Genomic DNA, 25,767 nt, shown 5'->3' with positions numbered 1-25,767 from the left:
GTTCTCAGAGTCTTTGCTAAGGGGAGAAAGGCTGAATCACACAATTAATAAGAATCCCAAGCTGAAGTATCAAGATAGGGACAAGAAAAACCTAAAGACTGTTTTTTCCAAGGTTTTATGGACAGTAATGTAATGAGAGTGACTCTTGACAGACCAGAAGTGTAATGCATACATGACACTAGTTCGAGTCAGATGCTAGCAGGGTGGGGAAGAGGCAATAATGTGGGTTGCTGTCATTAATGAATTGGACCTTTTCGGGTTGCGGATGGACTAAAAAATCAACCTAAAAAATACTGCCAGTTTCTGGAAGACACATTCTTCGAACATTGGTACAAGAGGAATTCAACAGCATTCAAGATGACCATTATCTTCATGCAGGATAAGGATCTATGATCACTCAATGACTGGCACATTCCATTTACACCAATCAAGAACTTCAAAAACATGAGATGTACAGTGAGAGAAAACAGTTGGGGGGTTGGCGGGTGGTGGTTGTCGGTGTAGAAAGTGGAGGCTTGTGGATACAAAGTCTCCTGTGTATTGTGGTTGTACAGAGATGGTTCCACCTCTAAAAAAACAACTGTGCCCAAGACAAAAAATGACCAAAACGGCAATTGCGAGTGGGGTGGCCAGTGTGTGGTACCGCCCCTGGTTGGGAGCTTCATGAAAGTTATTGAACAGAAGTGTGGTTGGATTGCCCACTGAATATCTTGAAATGTCCAAAAATGTTACTTAATAATTTATGTATGTTAATTTGCATTAATTATTTACTAAAACATACTATTTTTCTGTTAAATTTTAAGGTTATATGTATAAAGTGTTAAACTTGTTGCCTAATAGAAAAAACTCCCCTGAGAAACACAACACTCATTTTTTGTCATTGAGAAACACTAACTGCCTCATAATTTTGAACAGCACTTACATTGTTGCCCAAAAGGAAGTTATTACAATGCGAACAATGCCACACCCTTTCCTTATTCTAGGGCCAAATTCATATCACTCACAGTTTATTCATAGGAAGACTATTGACTCTACATTTTTAAACCCTATTACAACTTAAAAGATAAAGCACAGTGATTCAGATCTGAGACACTGGAAAACTCCATGAAAAGAGCATAAAACCAACTGTAAACCTTATATGAACTGTTGGGAAACAACCGTGTAAAACACGCCCTCATGCGAAAGAAATAAACCGCCCAGTGCGCATGCGTAAAACTGCACACGAACACGCTAAACAGCAGCTAGTAGTGGTCGTTCTTGATATCAAGGGAATCAAGCATTTTTAAATTGTGCTCATCACCAACACATACCAACTTCTATCTTATAACATTTCAACTGACTAGGTTGTTAACCACAGCATGGTGAACGTCTGTAGAGGGCTGTATTATCGGGAATTTAGCACAGAGTGAGGTCTGATCTCCACCTTTCTTCATTCCCTGGAAGTCAGCCGACACTTCCTGACATTGTATGCCTCAGCCTGAGTTATTCATTGAACATTGAGAAACCAGGTCTCCATCAAAGGTAAGGCTGCATGAAACAGGGAGCTATTTTCATTTTCCGAAGTGTACTACTGTATGAACGAGTCCTCCGCTTTAAATGATAACTGGATAAATAATGTCAGGAAAGATACATTGAAAGTGCCTGTTGTCATCGCACAATCTAATGTGCTTTGATTATAATTGCTGTATTGTTTGTAATGTGGTTGATGGATTATTAACTGAATGGGAAGTATAGAGGCCATCAGGCCCTGCTGACTGACGCGCTGCAGAGCAGATCCTCTACAGCCGTTACACAACAATACAGTCAAACTAAACTGGGTAATGGACTGAACTTACTTTAGGCAATATTTAAAAGCTGTCAGATGTTTATGTTGTCAAATGTTGTGACCTGTTGGTAATTTAGAGCCCGTTTTGGCATTACTTAGACGCTAAGAGGCTAACAGGAAGTTGCTCATGCACATCTGTTTTTATTTTTTATTTTTTATTTATTTTTTTTGTTATAGTAAATGTTTGTGTTTTGACGTTGATTGTTTTTAAAATGTTAAGTTCATCATTCTTTATTGTCTTTTTATTTATTAAACGCAGAAAACAATTAACCTGGGCTTTGTCTGGAGCTAATATTCATCTAGATACATACAGGATGGGGTATAAGGTGCTGTGTCTCAGCGTTGTTGCCTTCTTGTGTCTAATGAAGGGTGAACATGTCAGAGGTGAGATCTCTATCTGTCTGTCTGTCTGTCTATACATCCACTGTGGCTGTAAATTAGTCTATATGCCACAGTTAGGTGCCAACCACATTTACTTTCTTACATTAAGTTTCAATGATATTATTTAGTGTATAAAAATAAATAAATAGAATAAGGGACTTTCACTGTGATCCCTCTCTTACACAAACAATGGAAGGACATTGCCATTCACTGATCGTACAGTAGATAAGTGTAAACATAGTGTTGACACTAGAGCCCGACCAATATGGGATTTTTGAGACCGATACCGATTTTAGAGAGGGAAAATTACCGATATTACCATAACGATTACCGATATGGTGGCCAATATATTAAATTTTTGAGCAGGAATGAAAACAGAGTTTTTCTATGTGCATTTTGCACCGATTTTGCACCGATATGACTATGCAAAGGTACTCAGAAGGCTGCTTTCTTAAACAAATATTTTTATCAAAGAATATTTGACATTATTATTATTATACATTGTCAACAAATTCTAGAAATCAACACTGAGAAAATAAAGAATAAATACAAATAAAATAAATAGCTAAATAAACATCAGTACTGTTTAGTATCAGTCAAATGCTGACTATATTAATACTGCTGAGTCAAGATAAACAGCGGCAGTGGTGTTACACCGTGTTCTGCTATACAAGTTCAGGGGAAACTTTCAACGGTGGAAAACCAGACTTTTAAATATTACGTATTATAAATGCAATAACTGGAATTGTTCAGTTGAAGGGGGTACCAAACTGTGAATCCTGAACAAAACTGTCTGGTGAATACATGTTTACACATTTTCATCCACTCAGCTGACAACACTAGCCTAGTTTCCATCCACCTTTCGCGCTATTTTATTATCGACAAAGTGAAAATGCGTTAACATTTTTTTTGCGAAATTTGCCGTCTTCTACCTGTTTCCATTCAAATGGCCTTTTATTGATAAAAATTGTGTGCGTGATGACGTCATGCCTAAAAAAACACTTAATCGCATAAGTTTTGGTTTAGCGCAAAAGAAATCTGCCCGTAAGCCGTTTCCATACAGAAATGTGTGTTTATCACTAATTCACCTCCAGATGTCCATAATTTTTTTCCTCTGAAGTTTTGGTAAAATGGGGAGAGTATTGAGACAATTCATTGAAATTAGCCAGCTAACTGTCATTTTAATTTCACAAATTCAATTAGAAGACGAGGAATTGCAATCAAAAGGGAACAGTTGCCCTTCGGATAGGACTGTAATATTGGTTCTGATGTTGCACCTATCGCAGGTTGCCACCGGTTCTGACCCGAAAGCGAATCGTCATGGCCCTGTTCAAGCTGGCAACCTGCACCAAGTACTGGGGAAATTTTCGGTCATAATATAAGGACCATCCATCGATGTCTATATGCTGTGTGCACAACTATTAAAGAAGATCTGTTGCGGTGCAGTTTCAGGGTTTACATTTGATACATTCCTGATATTCAATAGGCTATACTGAACAATCATCTAATCTAAAGCATCACCATCACAACTGCATTATGTCCCGTATATTTGTCCAGCAACTTTTAACGACCAACTGAACTTGATTATCATCTAAAATTAATTTTGGCGTCATAATGCAATTTACATTTTCTGAAGAAGCTCAGCAAATGCGATCCGAGGTAGAGGGTTAGATTTAAAATATTTAAAAGTTTTAAAAGGTTCAAAAGCTCATTTTCTGAAAGTGAACTCCGCATTGGACAAATAGTTCTGATAATTTGTAGTCTTGAAGTGTAGAAAATGTCATTCAGCCGACTTTTTTCATCTACAGAACAGGGTAAAGCTAATTTAAGTTTGTGTAAAGAAAAGGCATATATAGGTCAAAAAATAAAAAATAAAGTTTGTTTGATAATTATTTTATTTAATGCTTTATTCATTTGGTAATTTATTTAATTTAAAACAGGGAATTTTGCCGGCATTTATTCCAAAAGTAAACTAAACAATAATTTTACAGAATTGGGCTGTATGTTAGTGTTTCAAAAAAGCACATTGATGCTTTTCTCCTAGTATTGTGTATGTATTTTTAATTTAAAACATCTTTGTGCATAGAAATTATATGTTTTTTGTATTGTGGGCTAATTCCGTGATTGCCGTCTATTATTTTGAATGGTGTAGAAAAGCAACTTTAATAAACGGATGTCTACTGCGATTTAAATTAATCGCAAAGAGTGGCCATTCATATGTTCTTTGTGCACTTGTTGATGTGCATGATATGAGATATTTGTGTTGGCACTGCTGGAAGTGTCATGTTTGCAGTGATCGGATCTTTATGCCGTTCAGATCAATCCATAATCACGTACAATAAATTGGCTTTCAAGGATGTGTACCTTGTCGTCATGATTAACACAGGCTAATGATTGGGGTAAATTCTGTCATGTGACACTATATTTTTGTGTTAATGCCAATTTTCTCGACAAAAAGTGTTTCCAAACTAGTTTTTTGCAACATTTGATGTATCGACGTAGAATTTATGCGCTAGAGTTAAACGGAAAAATATTATGTCGACACGTGAAATTTTAGCGATAATTTGCATTTCCATCAGCTATATTTTGATGCGCTAAAACTTTTTACGCAAAAAATCATTGGATGCAAACGTAGTTACTGAAAGTAGCTATGTGTTTAGCTAGTTAGCTATAAGCTCGTTGTCACGGAGAGCAAAAGACGGACTTTATTTACTTTCCAGCATTGTGTCTCACCAACTAGGTAACAGCGAAGTGTGAAATCAACACTCACCACACACAATCCACCACCGCACCGTTGTCTGCTGAGCTGCAAAAAGATACTCTCTTACCTTTCAATCTGCTACATTACTGACAAACTATAGCTGGCTAACAGCAAACAGACATGAGTGACATGGTTGTCAGGGACAAGGTTAATGTTATATTAGTTATATTGAAAAGGGAAAATGATGGGGTCATTGTGTATTAAGTTTCCAGTATGTATTTCACAAACTAGTTAACTTACTGAGACACCGCTTAACTCTGCCCTGTCTGCAGAGCCACCGTCAGCTCAGAGTCAGCTCTGTAAACGATGGAGTCGGAGCATGCTCTGCTGGGAAAAACTACGCTATGACACCAATTCTAAAGCATTGTTTTCTGCATTATATGTTCTGGAAAAAAAGTTTTCATATCGGCGCATATTGGTAAAATATACGCCGATACCGATATATCAGTGAAAGGCTAATATCGGCCGGCCGATATATCGGTCAGGCACTAGTTGACACTAACCACTAAGAATGGTTAGCAAAATGGAAAAGGAATATTAAAGGAGTGAGGTTCATTTTCAACTGAAGAAATTAGAGGTCAACCGATAGTGGATTTTGCCTATACCGATAGCCAAGGTGGTGGGAAAGGCCGATTAATCGGTTGATCGTTTTTAAAATACATTTTTAGACAAAGAGTCCCAAATGAATAAAATCTCAGATGCAGAGAAAATAAATAAAAATGATTTGGGGCATATTGCAGAACTTTTAATTAAAAACAAGACCGAAATACACAGGGCACTCTTATTTGAAATGATGATAAAACTACCTGCAACTATCAGCACAGATTTTTTGCCGATTACACTTTTTTCAAAAGCAACTATTGGCACCGATTAATTGGTAAAATCAAAATATTAGTCTACCTCTAGAAGAAGACTTGTAAGTGGTAAATGTGTTTCATGTAGTGTTTAGTCCTTCAAGGTATTGTAGGGTTTGATCAAATAAAATTCTTCCAACAGCATGCCTTTGGCATCTGAATATTAGCTTCAATATAAAAACGAGTTTCCCATGGTCATGGAAAACCTGGAAATATAAGGCAACTATCAGTGATTTGCAGGCCTAGAAAAGTCATAAAAATGTATAAAATCTTAAAATATCATGGGCATTTCTTAAATGAATATACATTTTTCTAGTCAGGGTTACAGCATGTCGCCACTTCACGCATAATTAACCAATTCTTGACTGGGTAAACATGCCCATAAACACACCTGACTCCCAGTCAGGCTTCTTCTGATCTTGAAATAAATGCATGCTTAACCCAGAAGTAATTTTGCTGTTTGAAATGGCCTGCAGTGATGTCATCATGGTAATAGACCCAATCACATTGACAGTTCAGACATACAGGCCATTAGAATTCTATATGCCAGCTTTTCTTTTGTGCACTTATAAGTTCCAGAGGAGGCTATATGCTACCAAGACCCATCTTATCAAGAACTTAACCAGCAGGTGTGTTCTTGTCACCAGTCCACTAATGCTTATCTATTCATACTGTAATGCTTACCATGATAATTGTATGAAATCATCTTCAGCCTTTGTCACTGTATCTTCTTGACAACAAATTTTGTACTTGATTCATTTCAGTTACAGCTAATCTGCGTAGCTTTAGACAAGAGATTTCCTGTTTTGAGTTTTCGGTGGAAAATGTATGGGTCTCGTTTTGTTTCTGCATGTTTATCCAAAACAGTTGCCTTTGTTTCAGTATTGAGAAAGCCAGTGTACAAGATTTATAAGAAACATCCCTTGCTTGTTCTGAGGAACGCATATGGAAAAAAAGAGTAATTAAAAAAAAAAAAACCATTCTGTAAATTTCTGAAGTATGTGCGAGGGCTTACAAAATGGATGTTTACTTTTCTAGTGGCCTACTACTGCACATTTTTCTTGAGAAATTAAAAATGCACACTTAAACTTTCTTACTGTAACTTTACCAGGTAGACTTCTTGATTTTTCTTTAAAGCAGAAAGCAGTTTGTAGAGAAAGTCTTGAGTTTTTGTTCTAGCTGATTATCACATCTCAGTTATTTGTTATAAAAACATTGAAATGAGTTGTAATAAGAATGTTTAGAAAAGTACTGGATCTGGTACAAGAGTATGACATCAGATTACTGTAAACATATGATTTGTTTTTATTTCCACAGCACAATGTACAAAGCCTCATTTTAGAGTGAATGTCGTCTTATCAGACGGCTCCATCTTGACTGATAGTTTCTCCAATGGATCCACCGTAACATTTGTGTGCGTATCAGGATATAAGCCAGTTAATGCAAAAGCATCAAGATCAGTTACCTGCTCGGGAAACCAGTGGACAGATCTGGCCCTCAGTTGCACAAGTAATTACTGTCATTACATGTTTGAAATGTAGTTTTACATTGCAGCACACTACATGTGTAAATTCCGCTATGATACCTTAAAATTATACTTTTTTTAAATTTTTTTATTAATATCTACAATTTAGATAGTTTGAGGACACACAGCATAGGTAAACAAGCCTAAAGTAGCTGAATATCACAGCAGTTTTGAATACAGGAAACATCATAGATTATTTCCTCAGAATGCCTTGATGTGCCCTAAATTAAGCAACTTTATTATTATTATTATCGAAAAGACTCAAGATTATTTCCCATTATTTTCTTCAGTCTGTTCACAAATGTAATGCCCCCACTTCTAAACCATTCAATAATTCCTTTAAAACATTGCAGGAAAGTCCTGTGGAAGCCTTCCAGATTTCTCTAATGGGAGATATGAAATACCTAATGGAACTTTATTTGGCGACACGGTTACAGCAGTTTGTAACAAAGGGTAAGTGAATTGATTAAGATCAGTTCTTTTATGCTGTTTTAAGTGTCTTTTGAACAGTATGGAATTTAAATTATGCACTGTCTACGTTGAGCATTTGGTAATAAGATAATCATTGATTTCAGATATATGTTAAGTGGCCGTCAAAGTCAAAGAACGTGTCGAGCTGAGGGAGTCTGGGATGGCAGAGATCCTGTCTGTGAAAGTTTGTCATTTCTTGTGTTGGAATAAATAAAATAACACTGAACAGCACAAATGCATTTATAGCCGTTCCTGATTAGTATAAGGAACATGTATGTTACTTTCATGTGCTCTGCACAGTAGGTTGCACCTGGTAACAAATGCTGGAGACATCTAAATATATGTTTGTTTCTCTTTAGCGGTAAAATGTCCACCACCTCCAGTAGTAGAAAATGGGCAGCTTGAAGATGTGCCTTTGGAAAGTTATGAATATTTACAATCTGTCTCCTACAAATGTAACAGTGGGTTTTCTCAGGTTGGAGATTCAACACTTTATTGTTCTGAAGATGGAACATTTCAATCAGAGCCACCAAAATGTGTTGGTAAGTTGGTTGACACACTAGTGGAGAGAGAAACTTGTACAGTCCTGTTTGAGTCCACATTGAAAATCTGGGATTCAAAATCCAATTGAAACTTTCCAAAGAAAGTTTTAAGATTTTGAAAAATATAAAACAAAGAAAGTTATGAATAAAAAAATGAATAAGAATTTATTTATGATTCTTCACTATGTTCAGGTCACTAATCAAATAAGTGAATTTGTTGATATTGACTATGTCAATGTGTCTTTTGTACAAAAGGTTAGAATTCCTTGCTTCCATTGAAGCACACAAAATGCTCCTTGGAAAATTTTCAAATCATGCTGGGATAACATGGATCATCAGGTTTTGCAACTGGTGAACTCAGACTTTAGAACTGCATGGTATAGATCAGGGTCAAAAAATTAAGGGAGGCTCAGGGCAAAAATTTATAATTTGGGGCAAAAATACCCATAATGTATTCCTCTATTTAGACCTAATAATACGTATTATTGTAGAAAGGAGTTGATGTTGATTTTTTATTGGTAAGAATTAATAAATTCTCAGTCTAGTTATTCATATTGAGAATGTATAGTAACCAATTGAATAAATGTAAATGTTTGACATAAAAGTATTACATCACACCTTATTACACCTTAAATGTTTTATTTGGTTAGAAAAAGATGACCTATAAAGGTATAACATGCCCCTGAAAATCTAATCAAGGGGGCAAATATTGCCCCTTAATAAAACATGTTAATTTCAGACCTTGGTATCGATAAATAATTGTATTCCCTTCAGGTAGTTTTTTCTCTTTATTATTAAAAATATTAATAAACAAAATTCATTAACAGAACATATACATTTTCTTAATTGTGTAATGTATACCACAGATTTGATATTGAGAGCATGTAAATCTGAGAGATTATATTTTCTCCCTATACTGCGTGATTTTTTTTTCTAGGTGGGTGTCCAAAGCCTGAGATTCCACATTCATTTCGAATCGCTGGAAAATCGCCCCCCTACCATCTAAACAACTTTATAAAGTATAAATGCGAAGATGGCTATAAAATGGAAGGAGACAGTAATATTTTGTGTACAGAAAATGGATGGCAGCCTGAACCACCAAAGTGCATTGGTAAGACAGAAATACTGATTTATAATGGTATTTTAATGGCCTGAAAGTATGACTGCACACCCTCTCATCTCCTATTAAAGTCAGTCTATGAAAGAGTTGTGTGAGAGTTAAAAAGTCATTTCTAATTAGAATAAGAAACATGTATTTTTTGTTTTCAAAATGTTAAGCTCTTCGCTTGGCACAATGAGTTGGTAAAAAATGCTGTAAACATCTAGATATTCACCAAAACATTGTTCTGTTTGTTTCTCTTTAGTGGTGAAATGTCCACCACCTCCAGTAGTAGAAAATGGGCAGCTTGAAGATGTGCCTTTGGAAAGTTATGAATATTTACAATCTGTCTCCTACAAATGTAACCTTGGGTTTCTTCTCATTGGAAAATCAGTCCTTCGATGTTCTGGAGATGAAACTTTTCAACCAGAGCCACCAAAATGTGTTGGTAAGTTACAGTTGAGATTCCAGAGGAGAGTTAAATGTCTGAATATAGTGCTGGTTGAAGTGCAAGTCCACAGTAAATATGGGATTCAAAATCTGCTTCTAATCTGGATCTAAAAAGTTTTAGCATTTAAAAAAAAAATTATTATAATAAAAAATGTCATAAATAAAAATATAAAATGAATAAGAAATATTTGCAATTCTGCACATTGACCATGTTAACCCTTTGTATGAAAGATCATATTTCCTTGCTACCATTAAAGATGCTCGTTGGAACATTCTAGAAGTATGCTGGATAATATGGATCATCAGGTTTTGCACAAACTTGTGGAGTCCATGCCAGCTCAAGCGCATGCTGTCATTTAAATAACTAGAAAGTCCTAAAATAATTTAACATTTTCACACAAACAGTTATGATGATAATATAATTTATGGAAAAAAAAACTATTTTAAATTAGAAAAACTCTAAATAGAAGCATTCATAAGTGGACTTTTGAACAGCACTGTATAGATAATTGCTGTTAGGTTGTTTTTTCTTGATTTATTAAGAATATTTAGTAAAGACTCTGACTACCACTCCTGGAGTCGCGAGTTCGAATTCAGGACATGCTGAGTGACTCCAGACAGGTCTCCTAAGCAAACAGATTGGCCCGGTTGCTAGGGAGGGTAGAGTCACATGGGGTAACTTCCTCGTGGTCACTATAATGTGGTTCTCGCTCTCGGTGGGGTGCATGGTGAGTTGTGCATGGATGTTGCGGAGAATAGCGTGAAGCCTCCACACGTGCTATGTCTCCGCGGTAACACGCTTAACAAGCCACATGATAAGATGCGTGGATTGACGGTCTCAGACGTGGAGGCAACTGAAATTCGTCCTCCGCCACCCGGATTGAGGCGAGTCACTATGCCACTACGAGGACTTACAGGGCATTGGGGATTCCAAATTGGGGAGAAAGGGGGAGAAAAAAATAAATAAATAATTGAGCATTTGTTAACTTCTAGTTCAGGGGTTTTAAGTCTTAATCAGTAAATTTAAGTAAAAATAATTATAAAAAAAACAAAACAAATTAGGGACATCTCGGTGGTGAAAGGTACACAATTAGCGATAAACGCAAATTTCTGTATGGAAACGGCTTAAGGGCAGATTTCTTTTGTGATAAACCAAAACCTATGCGACTGTTTAATTTAGGCATGACATCACGCACACCATTTTTATCGATAAAAGTCCATTTGAATGGAAACAGGCAGAAGACGGCAAATTTCCTAAACTTTTTTTTACGCATTTTCACTTTGTCGATAACAAAATAAGTCGAAAAGTGGATGGAAACTAGCTAGTGCGTCATAAGCTAGTGAGTAATATCAAACAGTATCTTGCATTATTTCCATGAAATGTAAAAAGTACATTTTTGTCCTTATGACATTTGTGATAAACTTGCAACTGCATGAGTCAGTCACTGTCTCTGTGAAACTGCACCATAAAGACGTGCGAGTTCTAGAGAAAAATCTTTTCTACATCCTAGATAAGCTTCTGAAGGAACTTTTTCCACATCCATGGAGGGAAAATATTTGTATGAATGAACAGACACAACGCTATAGTCTACTATGCTGAAAATGATCTGTCTATTATTATTATTATTATTATTATTATATTACTAATTTTAAATTCTTTTTAATTCCTATGTCTGTTTAGTTTTCGTTTTTACTTTTGTGAATTTATTATCATTCTCTGCGCTCTCTTGACATGCACTGGTGCCCCCCAGTAAGGCGCCCCCCCATTTGAAACCACTGTTCTAGATGATCAATGCATTTCAATGATTTGTTTAAAAACAATTAAGATTGAAATGAGGAGTAATGATGACTAGAATAGTGTTGTATCTGTTTAGTGGAGTTTTGTATCAGATGACTTTATAGCATATGCTTTTGTGTCTCCACAGCGCAATGTAGAGAGCCTAATTTTGGTGGGAATGTCGTCTTATCAGACAAATTCCGCTCAACTGAATGGTTCTCCAATGGATCCACTGTAACATTTGAGTGTAAACCTGGACATGAGCCAGTTGACTCCACAGCATTTAAATCAGTTACCTGTGTAGAAAAGCAGTGGACAAAACTGCAGCTCATTTGCAAAGGTAACTGTCATTACATGTTCCTTATGTTGTTCCAAACCTGTATGTAATATCAAACAGTATCTTGCATTATTTCCATGAAATGTAAAAAGTACATTTTTGTCCTTATGACATTTGTGATAAACTTGCAACTGCACGAGTCAGTCACTGTCTCTATGTGAAACTGCACCATAAAGACGTGCGAGTTCTAGAGAAAAATCTTTTCTACATCCTAGATAAGCTTCTGAAGGAACTTTTTCCACATCCATGGAGGGAAAATATTTGTATGAATGAACAGACACAACGCTATAGTCTACTATGCTGAAAATGATCTGTCTATTATTATTATTATATTACTAATTTTAAATTCTTTTTAATTCCTATGTCTGTTTAGTTTTCGTTTTTACTTTTGTGAATTTATTATCATTCTCTGCGCTCTCTTGACATGCACTGGTGCCCCCCAGTAAGGTGCCCCCCCATTTGAAACCACTGTTCTAGATGATCAATGCATTTCAATGATTTGTTTAAAAACAATTAAGATTGAAATGAGGAGTAATGATGACTAGAATAGTGTTGTATCTGTTTAGTGGAGTTTTGTATCAGATGACTTTATAGCATATGCTTTTGTCTCTCCACAGCACAATGTAGAGCGCCTAATTTTGGTGGGAATGTCGTCTTATCAGACAAATTCCGCTCAACTGAATGGTTCTCCAGTGGATCCACTGTAACATTTGAGTGTAAACCTGGACATGAGCCAGTTGACTCCACAGCATTTAAATCAGTTACCTGTGTAGAAAAGCAGTGGACAAAACTGCAGCTCATTTGCAAAGGTAACTGTCATTACATGTTCCTTATGTTGTTCCAAACCTGTATGTTTGACTTTCTTCCATGGTGCACAAAAAGAGATGTTTAGCAGAATGTCCTGACTGCTGTATTCCATGCAACAAATGTGAATGGTGGCAGGGCATGTCTAGCTCTAAAAGTAGTCCATACAACTTGTGTGCAATATTCCAAGTCTTGATGGGACATATTTGAATGAATGCACAGGCTAATGACATTTGAGAGCTATGGTGGGGATGAAGAATTTCACTGAATGATTTACATTTCAGGCTATTCCTCATTTTTTAAAACTGTGGTATGGCTTCAGAAGACTTGGCACACGAGTCATATTGACCACTTTTATGTTGCTTTTTTGGCCTTTTTAGAGCTTTAGGATATTATTCTTCTAAAGTTCTCCTTTCATGTTCCATGAAAGAAAGGTGAGGAAAGGTTTACAGAATTTAAATTTTTGGTTGAATTATTCCTTTTAAAAAAACAATGTATTAACATTTGTATGTAACAGACATGGATACAAAAAGCAATTTTAACGACTACCGATGCCTTTTAGCTCATTTAGAATTTAAGGCCATTTTTTCTGTATGTATAAAGCCGCTTAAAGTAAAATTTTAGTCTTAAGTGTATCAAAATTCTAAGAATGATGTAATTTTACTCTTATTTCTAGACTTAAGAATAAGTGTGATTTATAAAGGTTCATAAGTGTTAAGATTTAGTCTCAGCTCCTGAATTGTTTAAGAGTACTGGAGAGGTATCCAAACCTAGTTAGGAGTAGCACGATGACTGTGTTCCCCGGAGACAACACACTCTACAACAAAGAAAGAATGAGTTGGAAATCAGGGCAAATGTGTTTTGTAGTTGAGCTAAATGAAATCCATCAATATAATTGTTTTAATTGCAGCACATTTTTTTCATTTATTGAATACATTGATACTCATTGTTGTGAATTTAGCATTTGAAAAATATGATGAGCTACATGCCTAAGCTTTCAGAGGGCTGCAACAACTAATTAATAAAGTCTAAATATCACTAAAATGATAAATATCAATGATAAAAATAATCAACAATAAATTCAGTTATGATTAGTTGAATATCTTTGCACTGCAGTCTCCGTCAGAGACGCAAACGTGTTTAGATGGGAAAAGACATTTGAAAAATGGTACAGAGCTGCATCTGAAAAGAGCCCAACTTAAGCACTACATAAAATGTTTCATAAGCTCATTATTTTGTGTGGGGTGTCAGGTGCTTTAACAGATTCCTACTGCTGTTTAATGCACTTGAGAGATGTTTAGCCCCAGCTCATAACCTACATTTTATTGATTTATTCTTATTTGTAAATATTATAAACTAAAGTCATGCAAGTTTCCATTCTCGTTTTGCAAAACAACATGTCCAAAACCGCAAGTGAGTCATTATTACTTTAAAAAAAAAAAAAAAAAAAAAAAATATTTTTAAAAATTAAAAATAGGCTTACTTCTTGGAGTTTGCGCCAATGCCGCTTCAGCGTCAAATTTATCACTAAATTGAACCGTGTTTAACTGTAACTGTAATGGGATTATAACAGTTTGTTTTATTTCATTTTGTGATTTAAATTGTCCTTCTACATTAAAACTGTCGATAAATTTTGTTGTAATAATGTGAAAAGCATATGCAATTTATATTGCAAGATTTTGCATTTAGATTTTTGTAACCTTCAATTTGCACATTGTTCGAGGACAACATCCGGCAAGATGTGGAATAATGTTTTAAAATACATGAAATATGGCAATAAAATACAGGAAATTAAATTCATTCAAAGAATGAATCAACAGAAATAACCTATTATCAAAATGTTTAATAACGTGTTGAATTAAATCATGAGTGATTTAATGATGTCATACCAGCTGGGACTCATTACTTGTGCAGGTTCACTGTTGGCTGATTCAGTGTTTGAGGGCGGCCATTTTGGGTCGACATCACTGTAGTCCTTATTTCACAACACTTAAGTGTCCCCTCAGTCAACACTTAAAAATCAGTCTTAGACTTTGCTGAAAGATGCTTTTAGCCCCTTTATAAAAAGCTCCTTCTCTTACACAAGTCCTAATCTTTGCTAAGAATTTTTGACACTTAAGTCAAAGCTTAAGACTATTCTTAAGAGCAGTTCTGAGAAGTTTTATGCATACTGTCCCTGGGATGGCATGAGGGTAAATGATAAGAGAATTTTCATTTTGGTGTGAACTGTCCCTTTAAAATGAGCTAAAAAACATAATTTTGTTATTGACTGTATTGATACTAACTGTCTGTGTCATTGCCAATTAAACATACATTTTCTTCTACTAACTCTGAAATATGATTATATAACATAATATATCATTTTTAATAGCAGGAGTATAGAATGTTTCGGCCAGTAAAATCTCTATCGCACCAGATCTTGATATTGTTAGCATTAATTGTCGTAGCATGTAAGAGAGTAATTATTGCTCTTACGCTGGATTGACTGTTTAAACTCACACTGATAGTGCTGTGTCTCTCTAATTTAATGAACTGGTGCATTTTACCTTTCCTGTCTACACCTTCAAGATGTCCTACACCTAAATCTCCAAATTTAATGAAGTGTTAAGGCAATTTAGTGGCGATTTTTAAAGTTAAATTGTCTTTTTTTTTTTTTTTTTTTCTAACTTTACCCTTTGTACCCCACACAAGGTCTTCCAACCCCCACACCAACTTCACCTCCTCCAACTCCTGTATATGGTGAGTTTCCTTGTTCTAATCATACTTTAGACCTAGTTCATGCTCAATCGATGTCAGTATTTTTTAATTTATTATTAATTTACAATTGAATGAAGAGCTGATTCCTAAAGATTACACATAGCTTCTTGTTCTGCTTAAAATTGGCTTCTCACAATCATGAAAAATCTGGCCAGGTAAAGTTATGGAAATTTTTATCAAATGTTTTTTGAAAATCCTTGTCCACTAATCACAAACAACTGGAAAATCTTATTGGTCAAAAGGTGTGGGAGCCCTGTTAAAATCTGAATGAAACTGATAGTATGAGAGAATTGTAGTATTTCCACAAATGTATGGGATGACCATGTGTCCATCAGTGGGTGTTTTATTTAATGACTAGTCAACTATAGTTGGTCTTAAGGAACCCCTGTATAATCTGACCAACATTTAAAAAACAACGTGCACTGAATCCTGGAGCACTCAGCCTTCAATTGGGTATTTCAGGGATAACAGATTTTCAAAAAATAGGCTTACTAACAATTGTATCTGTATCCACAAAGCTTTCTTAGTACACACCAAAAATGGAGACCTGCGGATTATGCATTTCAATTCAGCAGTAATAGTCTTGAAATACAACCTCAATACCGAAAAAGAATTAGGACAGTATGGGGAAAAAAACAAAAGGAGTATAAATTATATTCACTCTGCACTATATTAAAAGCACTACAACAACACATTATTTGATGTTTTACCTTTACCTTTAACTTATTTTATTTATTTTTTATATCCCACTTCAAATCCAGTGAAGTGGTTTGGCTTTGTCTTGCCGGAAAGCCACTTCTGAATGTGCGTGATCTCCGATTCCTTGGATGTCGCTGTCATAAAAACCATCATTCGTCTGTAATAGATATCATGACATGGGCTCAGGAATACTTCGTGAAACCTTTGTCAGTCAACACCTTTCACCACTGCGTCCACAGATGCAAGTTAACGCCTGTTTTACATCACACAGAAGCAGTGCATGAGCCGAGACCTTCTCAGCAAACAACGCTTGTGATTTTACACCAGCAGTGTTCTGCTGTGGAAATTGCTGCGCTCTATACAGAAAATAAAGTTATAAAATGCTTATCAGGAGTGAGCTATTGATAAGTATTACAAATTTGATCACTGTGAAATCGTATTTACATAATGCTAGTATAATCTAAAATAGTCTTGTAGAATTATTTAATGTAGTGACAGTGAATACAATAAGCTCTGTTCATTTCTAACATTTTTTGTGAGTGGGGGAGGACGATGAGCCTTTGAATGTTGTTGTGCTACAGAGCACGGTTTGATCACTCTATTTGGCTCGATCACTCTTAATAATGTCGCTTAATAATATAGTGAGAAATATGTAATTATGCACAACCAGCGATATCTCTTTTTTTCAAACACCAGCTAAAACTTTGAAGTGTTGTGTAATTTCCTCACACAAAGGATGCATTTCCAAAAATATTTGCAAACTCAGCTGAGGTAGCTTCCCACGCTTTTTCCTTTGTTAATTAATCCCTATGAAAAGGTGAGTTGGGGGTCATAGATCACTTTGTTTCTCCACAAACAGTCTTATGTCATCCATCATCAATACAAGACAGAGGTAAGTTCTGAATTTACAGACCACACGGGCTGTCGCGTGCATTTATTTACTGCAGCTGTTAGCACTCGGCTGTGTATAGGCATTGCTGTTAACCCTTTAGACCTACTCGATATTTAATAATATATAAAAAGGCAGTTTTATTTAGTTTATTTAAGGCTATGACTTGTAGGATACAGTAGTTTTAAATGATAAAACCATACGTATGCTTAAGCTATATAATTAAAATAGTTAAATTTTTTTATTTCATTTCCTACAAGCTGTTATTCATACAAAAATGCGCCTGACTACAAATATATGCTTATTCTGTTTATTTTCGTGTCAACTCATCTTTATGATGTTCACCAACAGTGCACTGTCACTTTAATTCAGTGTGAGCAGCGCGGCATAAATAGACTTGGTGCCGAAACTATTGCTGCGCTGCTGCTCATGATGCGTCTGCTTCGCACTGGCCCTCTACTTCTGTTGTAAAAACACTCATTTGTTAACATGGATTGCGAAAAAAATTTGCACTGCTTCTGCCCTGCTTTGGTGTGCAGTGTAAAACAGGCATAAGGCTTTACCATACAAAGCAGAAAGCCATACATCAACAATGTCCAGAAGCACTGCCGACTTCTTTGGGCTCTGTCTCATCTGAGATGGAAAGTAGAGCAGTGAAATCGTGTTTTGTGGTCCAACGAGTCCACGTTTCAAAGTTTTTGGAAAAAGCCATTGTGATCTCCGGGACAAAGAGGACCATCCACGCTTTTTTCATATGCTGCCATTCAGACACCGTCTTTTCCAGGGACATCCCTGCATTTTCCAGCAGGACAAAGCCAAACCACATACTGCCCGGATTACAAGTGCATGGCTGCGTAAGCAGAGAGTGCGGGTGCTCAGTTGGCCTGCCTGTAGTCCTGACCTGTGTTACAAAACCCAACACTGTGGTTGCAACAAAAACTGGAGGAGATGAGTACAGTTATCAACAAAATACAATTTTATTTTTAAACACACATACAGGTATCTACAGAAAAAAAAGGAACTAATGAATATTGGCTCGAGCACAATGGAAGGGAAAACAAAAATGGGTGAGATGCACTGAAGCAAAGCAAGGAAAGAATGCAATCTGCCCCTCTTCTGCGGGAGGAAGGCGGTTTAAGTAGACCAGGAAACCTGCGCGCAATCACCTTTAAACACAATCACATCACAAACACACAGAGGGGGAAAAAAAGACAAAGCAAACAGTGGACTAGGGATGTAACACCTGTCTCCAGTTGAGAATGTATTGCAGATTGTGAAGCACAAAAAGGCCCCGTACATAGGAGTATGACGAAATCTTGTGCCACGAGATCTTGCGATATTAAAATGTGACTATATTTCTTGTTGAGGTGAAAAGCTGTTTCACGATATCAGCATGACGGAGTGTGAGGGTGAAATTAGCATAGAAGATGCCCCAGCCACTTTTAAATCGTTTGTGTGGCAGCATTTTAGGTACCTGGTGGAAACGATAAATGGCGACAAAGTGACAGACAAGACACGAACAAAGGCTGTGTCTCGTTTGGAAGGCTGCGTCCTCCATAGGTCGCATTTGTCGGCCGCATATGTCATCAAGGCTGTCTTGTTTCTTTTTTTTTTTTTTTTGGAATGCAAAAAAGGTTAACAATTGTAGAAATGTAAGTGCATATACATAAAAGGCATTGTCAATAGATAAAATAAAAAAATGAAACGAGACAGCCTTGACGTAGGCGGCCGATAAATGCGACCTCCGGAGGACGCAGCCTTCCAAACGAGACACAGCCTTTGTTCGTGTCTTGTCTGCACTGTACAGAAAATAGTGCCTTACACCACAGCTAACACAAGCACTATGCAAAGACACCTACAGAACCACCGCAGCTCTCAACTAAAATCAACCAGGTCTGAAGAGACTCATGTGAAATCCTACAGGAGAGAAGCCAGTAAGTTGAGTTTGTGGCAAAACCTTTTACAGTGCTTGCATAATGTTCTGTCTTTTACTGCATATGATAATTCATACTCAGAAAGTAGAACTGAAGTGACATTCATTACAAGATGATTAGTTAAAACATTTCAAAATGCACCTGCATTGTTTTGCATTTTGTGACTTTCAGTCAAAAGTTTTGAAACACTTGACTGAAATGTTTCTCATGATCTTAAAAATCTTTTGATCTGAAGGCGTATGCTTAAATGTTTGAAAGTAGTTTTGTAGACAAAAATATAATTGTGCCACCATATAAATGTATTTCATTACAAAACTAAAATTAAAAAAAAAAAGTTTTTGAAATTGATGACTTGGACCAAATAATAAAGAAAAGTGGCCAATAAGTGCCCAGCATAGATGGGAACTCCTTCAATACTGTTTAAAAGCATCCCAGGGTGATACATCAAGAAGTTGGTTGAGAAAATGTCAAGCGTACATGTCTGCAAATTCTAGGCAAAGGGTGACTACTTTGAAGATGCTAAAATATAACACAGTTCTGATTTATTTTGGATTTTGTTTAGTCACAGTATAATTCCCATAGTTTCATTTGTTATTCCATAGTTTTGATGACCTTACTATTATTCTAAAATGTAAATAAATAAAAAATAAATAATAAAAAAAATGATAATAAAGAATGAGTGTTTCAAAACTTTTGACCGGTAGTGTATATAGTGTTAAAATATTGTCTCATCTCGTTCTCATGAACCCAGTATCGTGTATCGTATCGTCACACCCCTACCCGTACAGTTGCGCAGCTGAAGACCTGCATAATGGATTAATGGGGGGAAATTCCACTTGCTAAACTTAACAAACTTGTGACTTCAGTGCCCAAACACTTAAGTGATAATAAGAAATGGCGATGTTACACAATGGTAAACACTCGACTGCCCCAACATTTTTGGAGCGTGTTGCAATAATCTGATTTGAAGTGAATATATATAAATCATTAGGTAAAACATAACATTGTGTTGTAGTGCTTTCAATATAGCACAGGGTGAATAGAATTTACAAATCACTCCTTTTTGTTTTTATTAGCTTTTTCCATACTGTACCAACTTTTGGGGAATTAGGGTTTATAATGTTGAAGGCGTTGGATTTGTTACTTAAGCACTGCTTTGATGGCTGTTGCAACAGTGTTTTAAAAGGATGAAAGTTGAGGGAAAATTTGCACAATTTAAAATTGCAAACTGATTTGTGAAATGTAATGGAATACAAGCATATACTGTATGCATGTAACCGTACAAAGACATATGTTGTAATGTTAATTTTGTTTTCCTCTTTTCATTAGTTATTGTGCTATCAGTGCTGGGAGTGATTGTTGGTAAGTCTCACAATATATAAAGGGTTCCTGTGGGTCCTTAAAATGTCTTCAAGGGATAGTTCACCCAAAAATGAAAATTATCTCAACATTTATTCACCCTCATGCCATCCCAGATGTGTATGACTTTCTTTCTTCTGCAGAACACAAATGAAGATTTTTAGTAGAATATCTCAGCTCTGTAGGTCCATACAATGCAAGTGAATGGTGACCAGAACTCAGAAGGTTCAGAAAGGACATAAAGGCAGCATAAAAGTAATCTATGTCTTCAGAAGCGATATGATAGGTGTTGGTGACAAAGATCTATATTCAAGCCCTTTTTCATTATAAATCTCCACCTTTGATCGTTCCCAACCAGTAGGTGGCTGAATACGAAAGTATAAATGTACAGTAAAAAAAGGACTTAAATATTAATCTGGTTCTCTCCGACATCTGTCATATTGATTCAGAAGACATGGATTTAACCATTAGAGTCATATGGGTTACTTTTATGCTGCCTTTATGTGCTTTTATCTTCAAAGTTCTGGCCACCATTCACTTGCATTGCAAGAACCTACAGAGTGGAGATATTCTTCTAAAAATCTTCATTTGTGTTCTGCAGAAGAAAAAGTCATACACATCTGGAATGGCATGAGGGTGAGTAAATGATCAGAGAATTTTTATTTATGGGTGAAATATCCCTTTAAATTTGCTTTTTAAATTTGAAGGCTATAAAACTCTTAAATGTTATCAAAAGAGTCTTAATTATCATTTGAAGAGGTTTTTAATTTGGGGAAGGAAAGATCTGAATCATAATGTGGCCTAGTGTGGTTGTTACAGTGCTGAAAGCTGTGATTAAATTAAACACATTTGTCATCTGCTTGGCATGCTGCAAAATGAAGACGCGGCACATCCAGGCTCCTAATAGTGTTTTCAGCAGTCTCAAGATCAGTTCACAAGTGTTTACATGCACAGCAATACACTAATAACTTTTAAAGCTCAGCTCATTCTAAAAACCGCTGCCCCTGTGCGACTCTCCATTGGAAATTAATTACTTCCGGTCCATTTTGGCCAAAACGTTGTTCTGGAATTGACATACAGTTAGTCATTTGTGACACTAAACTGTGGTCAAATTCCTCTATTTGTTTATTAGGTTTACTAGGAGCTGCTGGAGGATGTTTTTACATCAAAAAGAGAAAGTAAGTTTAATACACTGTATTGTTTGTTTCTTTGTGCATGTGCTTGTTTGATTTTGTAGGCTGTTTTTATTTTATTATATATGAAGTTTGACACTGAGATCACCCAGATCTTTAAACCTATTAAGAGGCCAAAAAGGCTAAATAAATAAATAAATGCTTTATATTCAGGGTTGCAAAAGAGGTGGGAGGTTTGAATAACTTTTTCAGAGGTTTTTCATTGGAAATGTAGATTCCTTTTTTATTCACTGCTTGAATTTTGCCAATGGAAACATAATTTAATATAAAAAGAATGTCCATAAACATGCTGTTAAGTTCCCATGAAAATGTTTTGAAGTGGTGGATAGAATCTTGCTACCCTCTATGTTAATAGCCTGTATTGGAAGCTGTGTGCTGCTTTGTTTTTGTGGAAGGCTTGTCCTTGTGTTATTATGGGGTGAGAGTTTGTATGTGGATGGTGGGCTGAAGTTTAACATAACCAGCTGTTCAGTCATACACATATTGATCATCAACGGATTTTTGGGTTGCAGCTCAAAACATTATTCTCAAAAGGTGGCGACTGGATATGAAGATGGAGGATTATAACACCCTCACATGGTAAGAAAATAGGCAACTTTCTCTTTAATGTGTTAAGCAATCAAGAGGTTCAATGGGAATGTATGTGTTTGTGGTAACACTGCCCTTATTTTTGGCACATAGGCTGACATTTTGATCATTGTTAGAGAGCAGCAAGGAGCAGAATATTTCTAGCCTTGAGATACATGGGAAATCATTTTAGTAGGGTGTAAATATACTTTTGCATACCTGTGTAATGAGTTGCCATTTTAGATTCGCCACAGGGGGCAGTTGTAAAACTTTGAAGATTTTATGTATTTACTTGCTTACTTTAATAACAGCGTCTTTGAGATATCTGCATTACATTGTGTCAGGATCTCAAAACAACCAGCACTGAAATGTGCCCCGATAAGCTGTTAAAGTCTGACTGAAATATTTGACTTCATTTTTAAAAATAAACTTCTGCCACATGTTTTTAACTTTTTGAATGTATAGACAGACTTTCCCACTTCTACTTTTATTATTAGTTTTTCTAGTGTGTAGAAATAATAGTAGGCTATCCATTACCTCACTGTGACTGGGCGGGCCAAGTTTCTGAACACTAAATAGTCTTTTGGACTGGGAGGTAGTTATAAGTTCTGAAAATGTGATTTCTCACTCTATGACCCCTTTTTTCATCCTCAGGACCATGTACTTGCATACATTTATGTATGTTTATCTACTGGATATTAGTACATTTCAAGTTTTGTTTCTTAAACTACTCTATCATATTCTTTTACAGATCTAATAACAAGCCTTAATTCTCATGAAGAAAATTTTAGATGCAAAATGAATCTTCCTCAAAATGTATTCCGTTCATACAAGCACGTCCCAGAATCTGTAGAGGCATACAGGTTCCTCCCAACAAATTCCATACCAGAATAATCAAACACCCACATTTGTGTGGAGAAGCTTAATTTCACTTCACTCACTAATAGCAGTCGACAGCTTTGTATTGCATTCTGCATTCTCTGTTTGTACTCAAAGTATCTGGTACCACACAAATAAGTTTGAATTCACTTTTATAAAGTAATTTCTTCTAATTTATAACTTCTAAATTATAACACTGTGATCCCTATAACAGAGTGATCCCTCTGCACTTAAGAATGATTTTGCAATTACTCTTTGTCCTAAGTGGATAGCCAAGTCTAAAGGCCCTCACTTTAAGAACTGCGGTTTCTCTGCAGTCAATCCCATTCATGTTGCGGGCCACATTTAGCATAATATTTATGTGCTGAAATATTCTTGACCATTTCAGTGTTTTTATTCTGCATTGTATAAACTAAGCATGAGGCTGTGTTGTAGTTTTCCATTGTTTTCAGATTTAATTTGGCTAAAACAAAAGTGAATGCATGGACCTTTGATTACATTTGATAAAGGATGTGATTTGCAGGGCAGATTTTAAAGTAGTGCATTCATAAATCCTGCTACTGTACTAAAAGTGCCTTTAAGTAGAACGGAGCGTGCTGTTTTTATTCTTATAGGGTATTTTTGCAGCGTTATCTAGCTTTATGCATTGTACAGATGTTGCAGAAACACCACTATGCTGTTAGCCTTGATTAAAGCTGTTGGTCTGATGAAGAAAAAGAGAAAACTTGTTCTTTTTAAGTGTTAAATGTCAAGATTTCTTTTGTCTGTCTCTCTTGTTTTATTTATAATTGTAGAATTGGCCATCAAACTCAAGCCCCAAATATCTTCAGGTCTTTGAGATGCCTAATTAATTTTTTTCTGCACAAATTTATCATGGGGCTTTATTCTGTTTTCACAAAATGTATATTATGAAAAGTTCATGTGATTGAGCCAAAGTCATTAAACAGAAAGTAAAGACTAAATTAAATGTTTGTTTGAGTAGGTTATTGAAAGTCTTGGATGCACTTACCAAATTCCTGAATGTTGTGTCAGTTAGGCTCTGTCATCATTTTCAGTGAATGATTTATGTAAATAGTGATTTCTACTGAATCATTGTATTGCTTTTTCTACACTGTTAAATTAAGGCTGTTTAGCCACTGTAATTGCATTTTCTTTCTTGTAATATCAAAAGCTTGTATATTACAGCAAGTGATGTAGTGACTACCTGTTGTGTTTAATGGTTTTAGACCACTGAACAACTACAGTAATGTACTCATACATATGAAATCCAGTGCCATTGTGGTAATATACAAACTAAAATACAACAAAATTGCTTCAATCATCCACTTCTGCATCTTTTTATGCTGTTGCTCACTCTGCTCTGTGTAACTCTGGTTGGCCTAAAAATAAGAGCTCCACCATAAGAACAGAACGCTTGGGGTTCGAGTCTTGGGGAGCAGCTTAACACTCTGCTGTGGCCTTGAACTGGGCACATAACTGCCTCTTCTCTGCAAGTGCTTCTGATAAGAATCAGTATATGTGCCAAGAAAGAATTCCTGGATGACTGCTAAGCAAGATGAAATGTCTTTACTTGCACTGAAATTGATTGCAATAAAGACATGATAAAAATTGCTAGTACATTTCCTGTTGCATTTTAAATACATTTTTCCTTCTTTGATAGAAATCAGTATATTAAGTAGGAGTTCTGGTCAACCTAGGCTACAACTTCTCTAAACAATGTCAATAAAATGTTAATGAAAATGTCAATTCAGATTTTACATCGCTTTCTTGCTTCACAGGTAGATTATTTTTGTATTTGTTTTATTTTTTTAGTAAGTGGGGAGAGTAAATGATGAGAGTATTTTCAACTATTCATTTAATAATAATGTGCATTTTTCTTATAAATTGTAACATATTTAGAGTTTAGCATATACAGGATGATGATGCACCATACAGTATATTAACATGGGAAATAAATAAAAACAAATTGCTTATTTTGAGTCCTTTTTCATAATTTTTCATAAAGATCTTATCCCTACTGGGGTAAGATCCCCACAGGGTTAACTTATCCCAGATGTCATCTGATTTGTACAGAATGTATAATGCACATATGATAAAATTCATAATAATGTAATTTGGTCATTTAATGTAAAATACTAAAATGTAATTAAATATTTTCACAATTAATTTAAAATAATTATTCAATAATAAAAGTGTCAGCCATATGTCTTAATCAAACAGATTGGTCAGCAATGTATCAAATACAAAACATTGATAACAAGATGGAAGTTTTTAACACCTGTATACAAACAGCTCTTGAGACCTTTATGTCTATTCAAAAATGGATGATCACAAATAAGGATAAACCTTGGATGACAGAAAATCAAAAGAAAAAAAAAAAAACTTTAAGAGGTTGGGGGGAAAACAGACAAATGGAAACAAATCAGAAACAGAGTGCAAATGCTGATCATAAAAGCCAAGAAGGATTATTACGAGAAAGAATGCAGGCTCTCAAGGGACTCAATCCCAAAAAAAAAAAAAAAACAGGAGGGAAAATGAGAATCAGTGGCATCGATGAACACAAAGTGGCTGACACATTGAATGAGTTTTTTTACTGACTCCTGGACTGCTCCATCAATTTCCTCCATTCCTAATACAACTGTGTCCATGTGTGAGGCTGCTCTG

The 25,767-nt window shown here is 35.7% G+C and overlaps 2 protein-coding genes across 4 annotated transcripts in view; one reads left to right on the top strand and one right to left on the bottom strand.

The window, feature by feature from the left end:
* Positions 1-25,767, bottom strand: part of LOC127419036 (V-type proton ATPase subunit S1-like) — a 691,126-nt gene that overhangs the window by 638,033 nt on the left and 27,326 nt on the right. The window lies entirely within an intron of this gene.
* Positions 1,201-24,849, top strand: LOC127419035 (complement receptor type 2-like). Of its 2 annotated transcripts, XM_051660067.1 has the most exons (15): positions 1,202-1,521; positions 2,085-2,209; positions 7,139-7,330; positions 7,700-7,799; positions 7,922-8,001; positions 8,177-8,359; positions 9,297-9,470; positions 9,724-9,906; positions 11,834-12,025; positions 12,640-12,831; positions 15,518-15,565; positions 20,435-20,467; positions 21,597-21,642; positions 22,170-22,236; positions 22,976-24,849. In XM_051660067.1, exons 2-14 carry the CDS (start codon positions 2,140-2,142, stop codon positions 22,222-22,224), a joined length of 1,548 nt encoding a protein of 515 aa, XP_051516027.1. In that variant the 5' UTR covers positions 1,202-1,521; positions 2,085-2,139; the 3' UTR covers positions 22,225-22,236; positions 22,976-24,849. The 2 variants fall into 2 exon arrangements, with proteins under 2 accessions (XP_051516028.1, XP_051516027.1); XM_051660068.1 differs by lacking the exon at positions 12,640-12,831 and having other exon boundaries at positions 1,201-1,521.

Source organism: Myxocyprinus asiaticus, chromosome 28 (assembly GCF_019703515.2).
Source record: "Myxocyprinus asiaticus isolate MX2 ecotype Aquarium Trade chromosome 28, UBuf_Myxa_2, whole genome shotgun sequence".
In the NCBI taxonomy this organism is placed as follows: Eukaryota; Metazoa; Chordata; class Actinopteri; order Cypriniformes; family Catostomidae; genus Myxocyprinus; species Myxocyprinus asiaticus.
The sequence above is the reverse complement of the archived record's forward strand: the minus strand, read 5'-3'. Positions and strand labels throughout refer to the sequence as shown.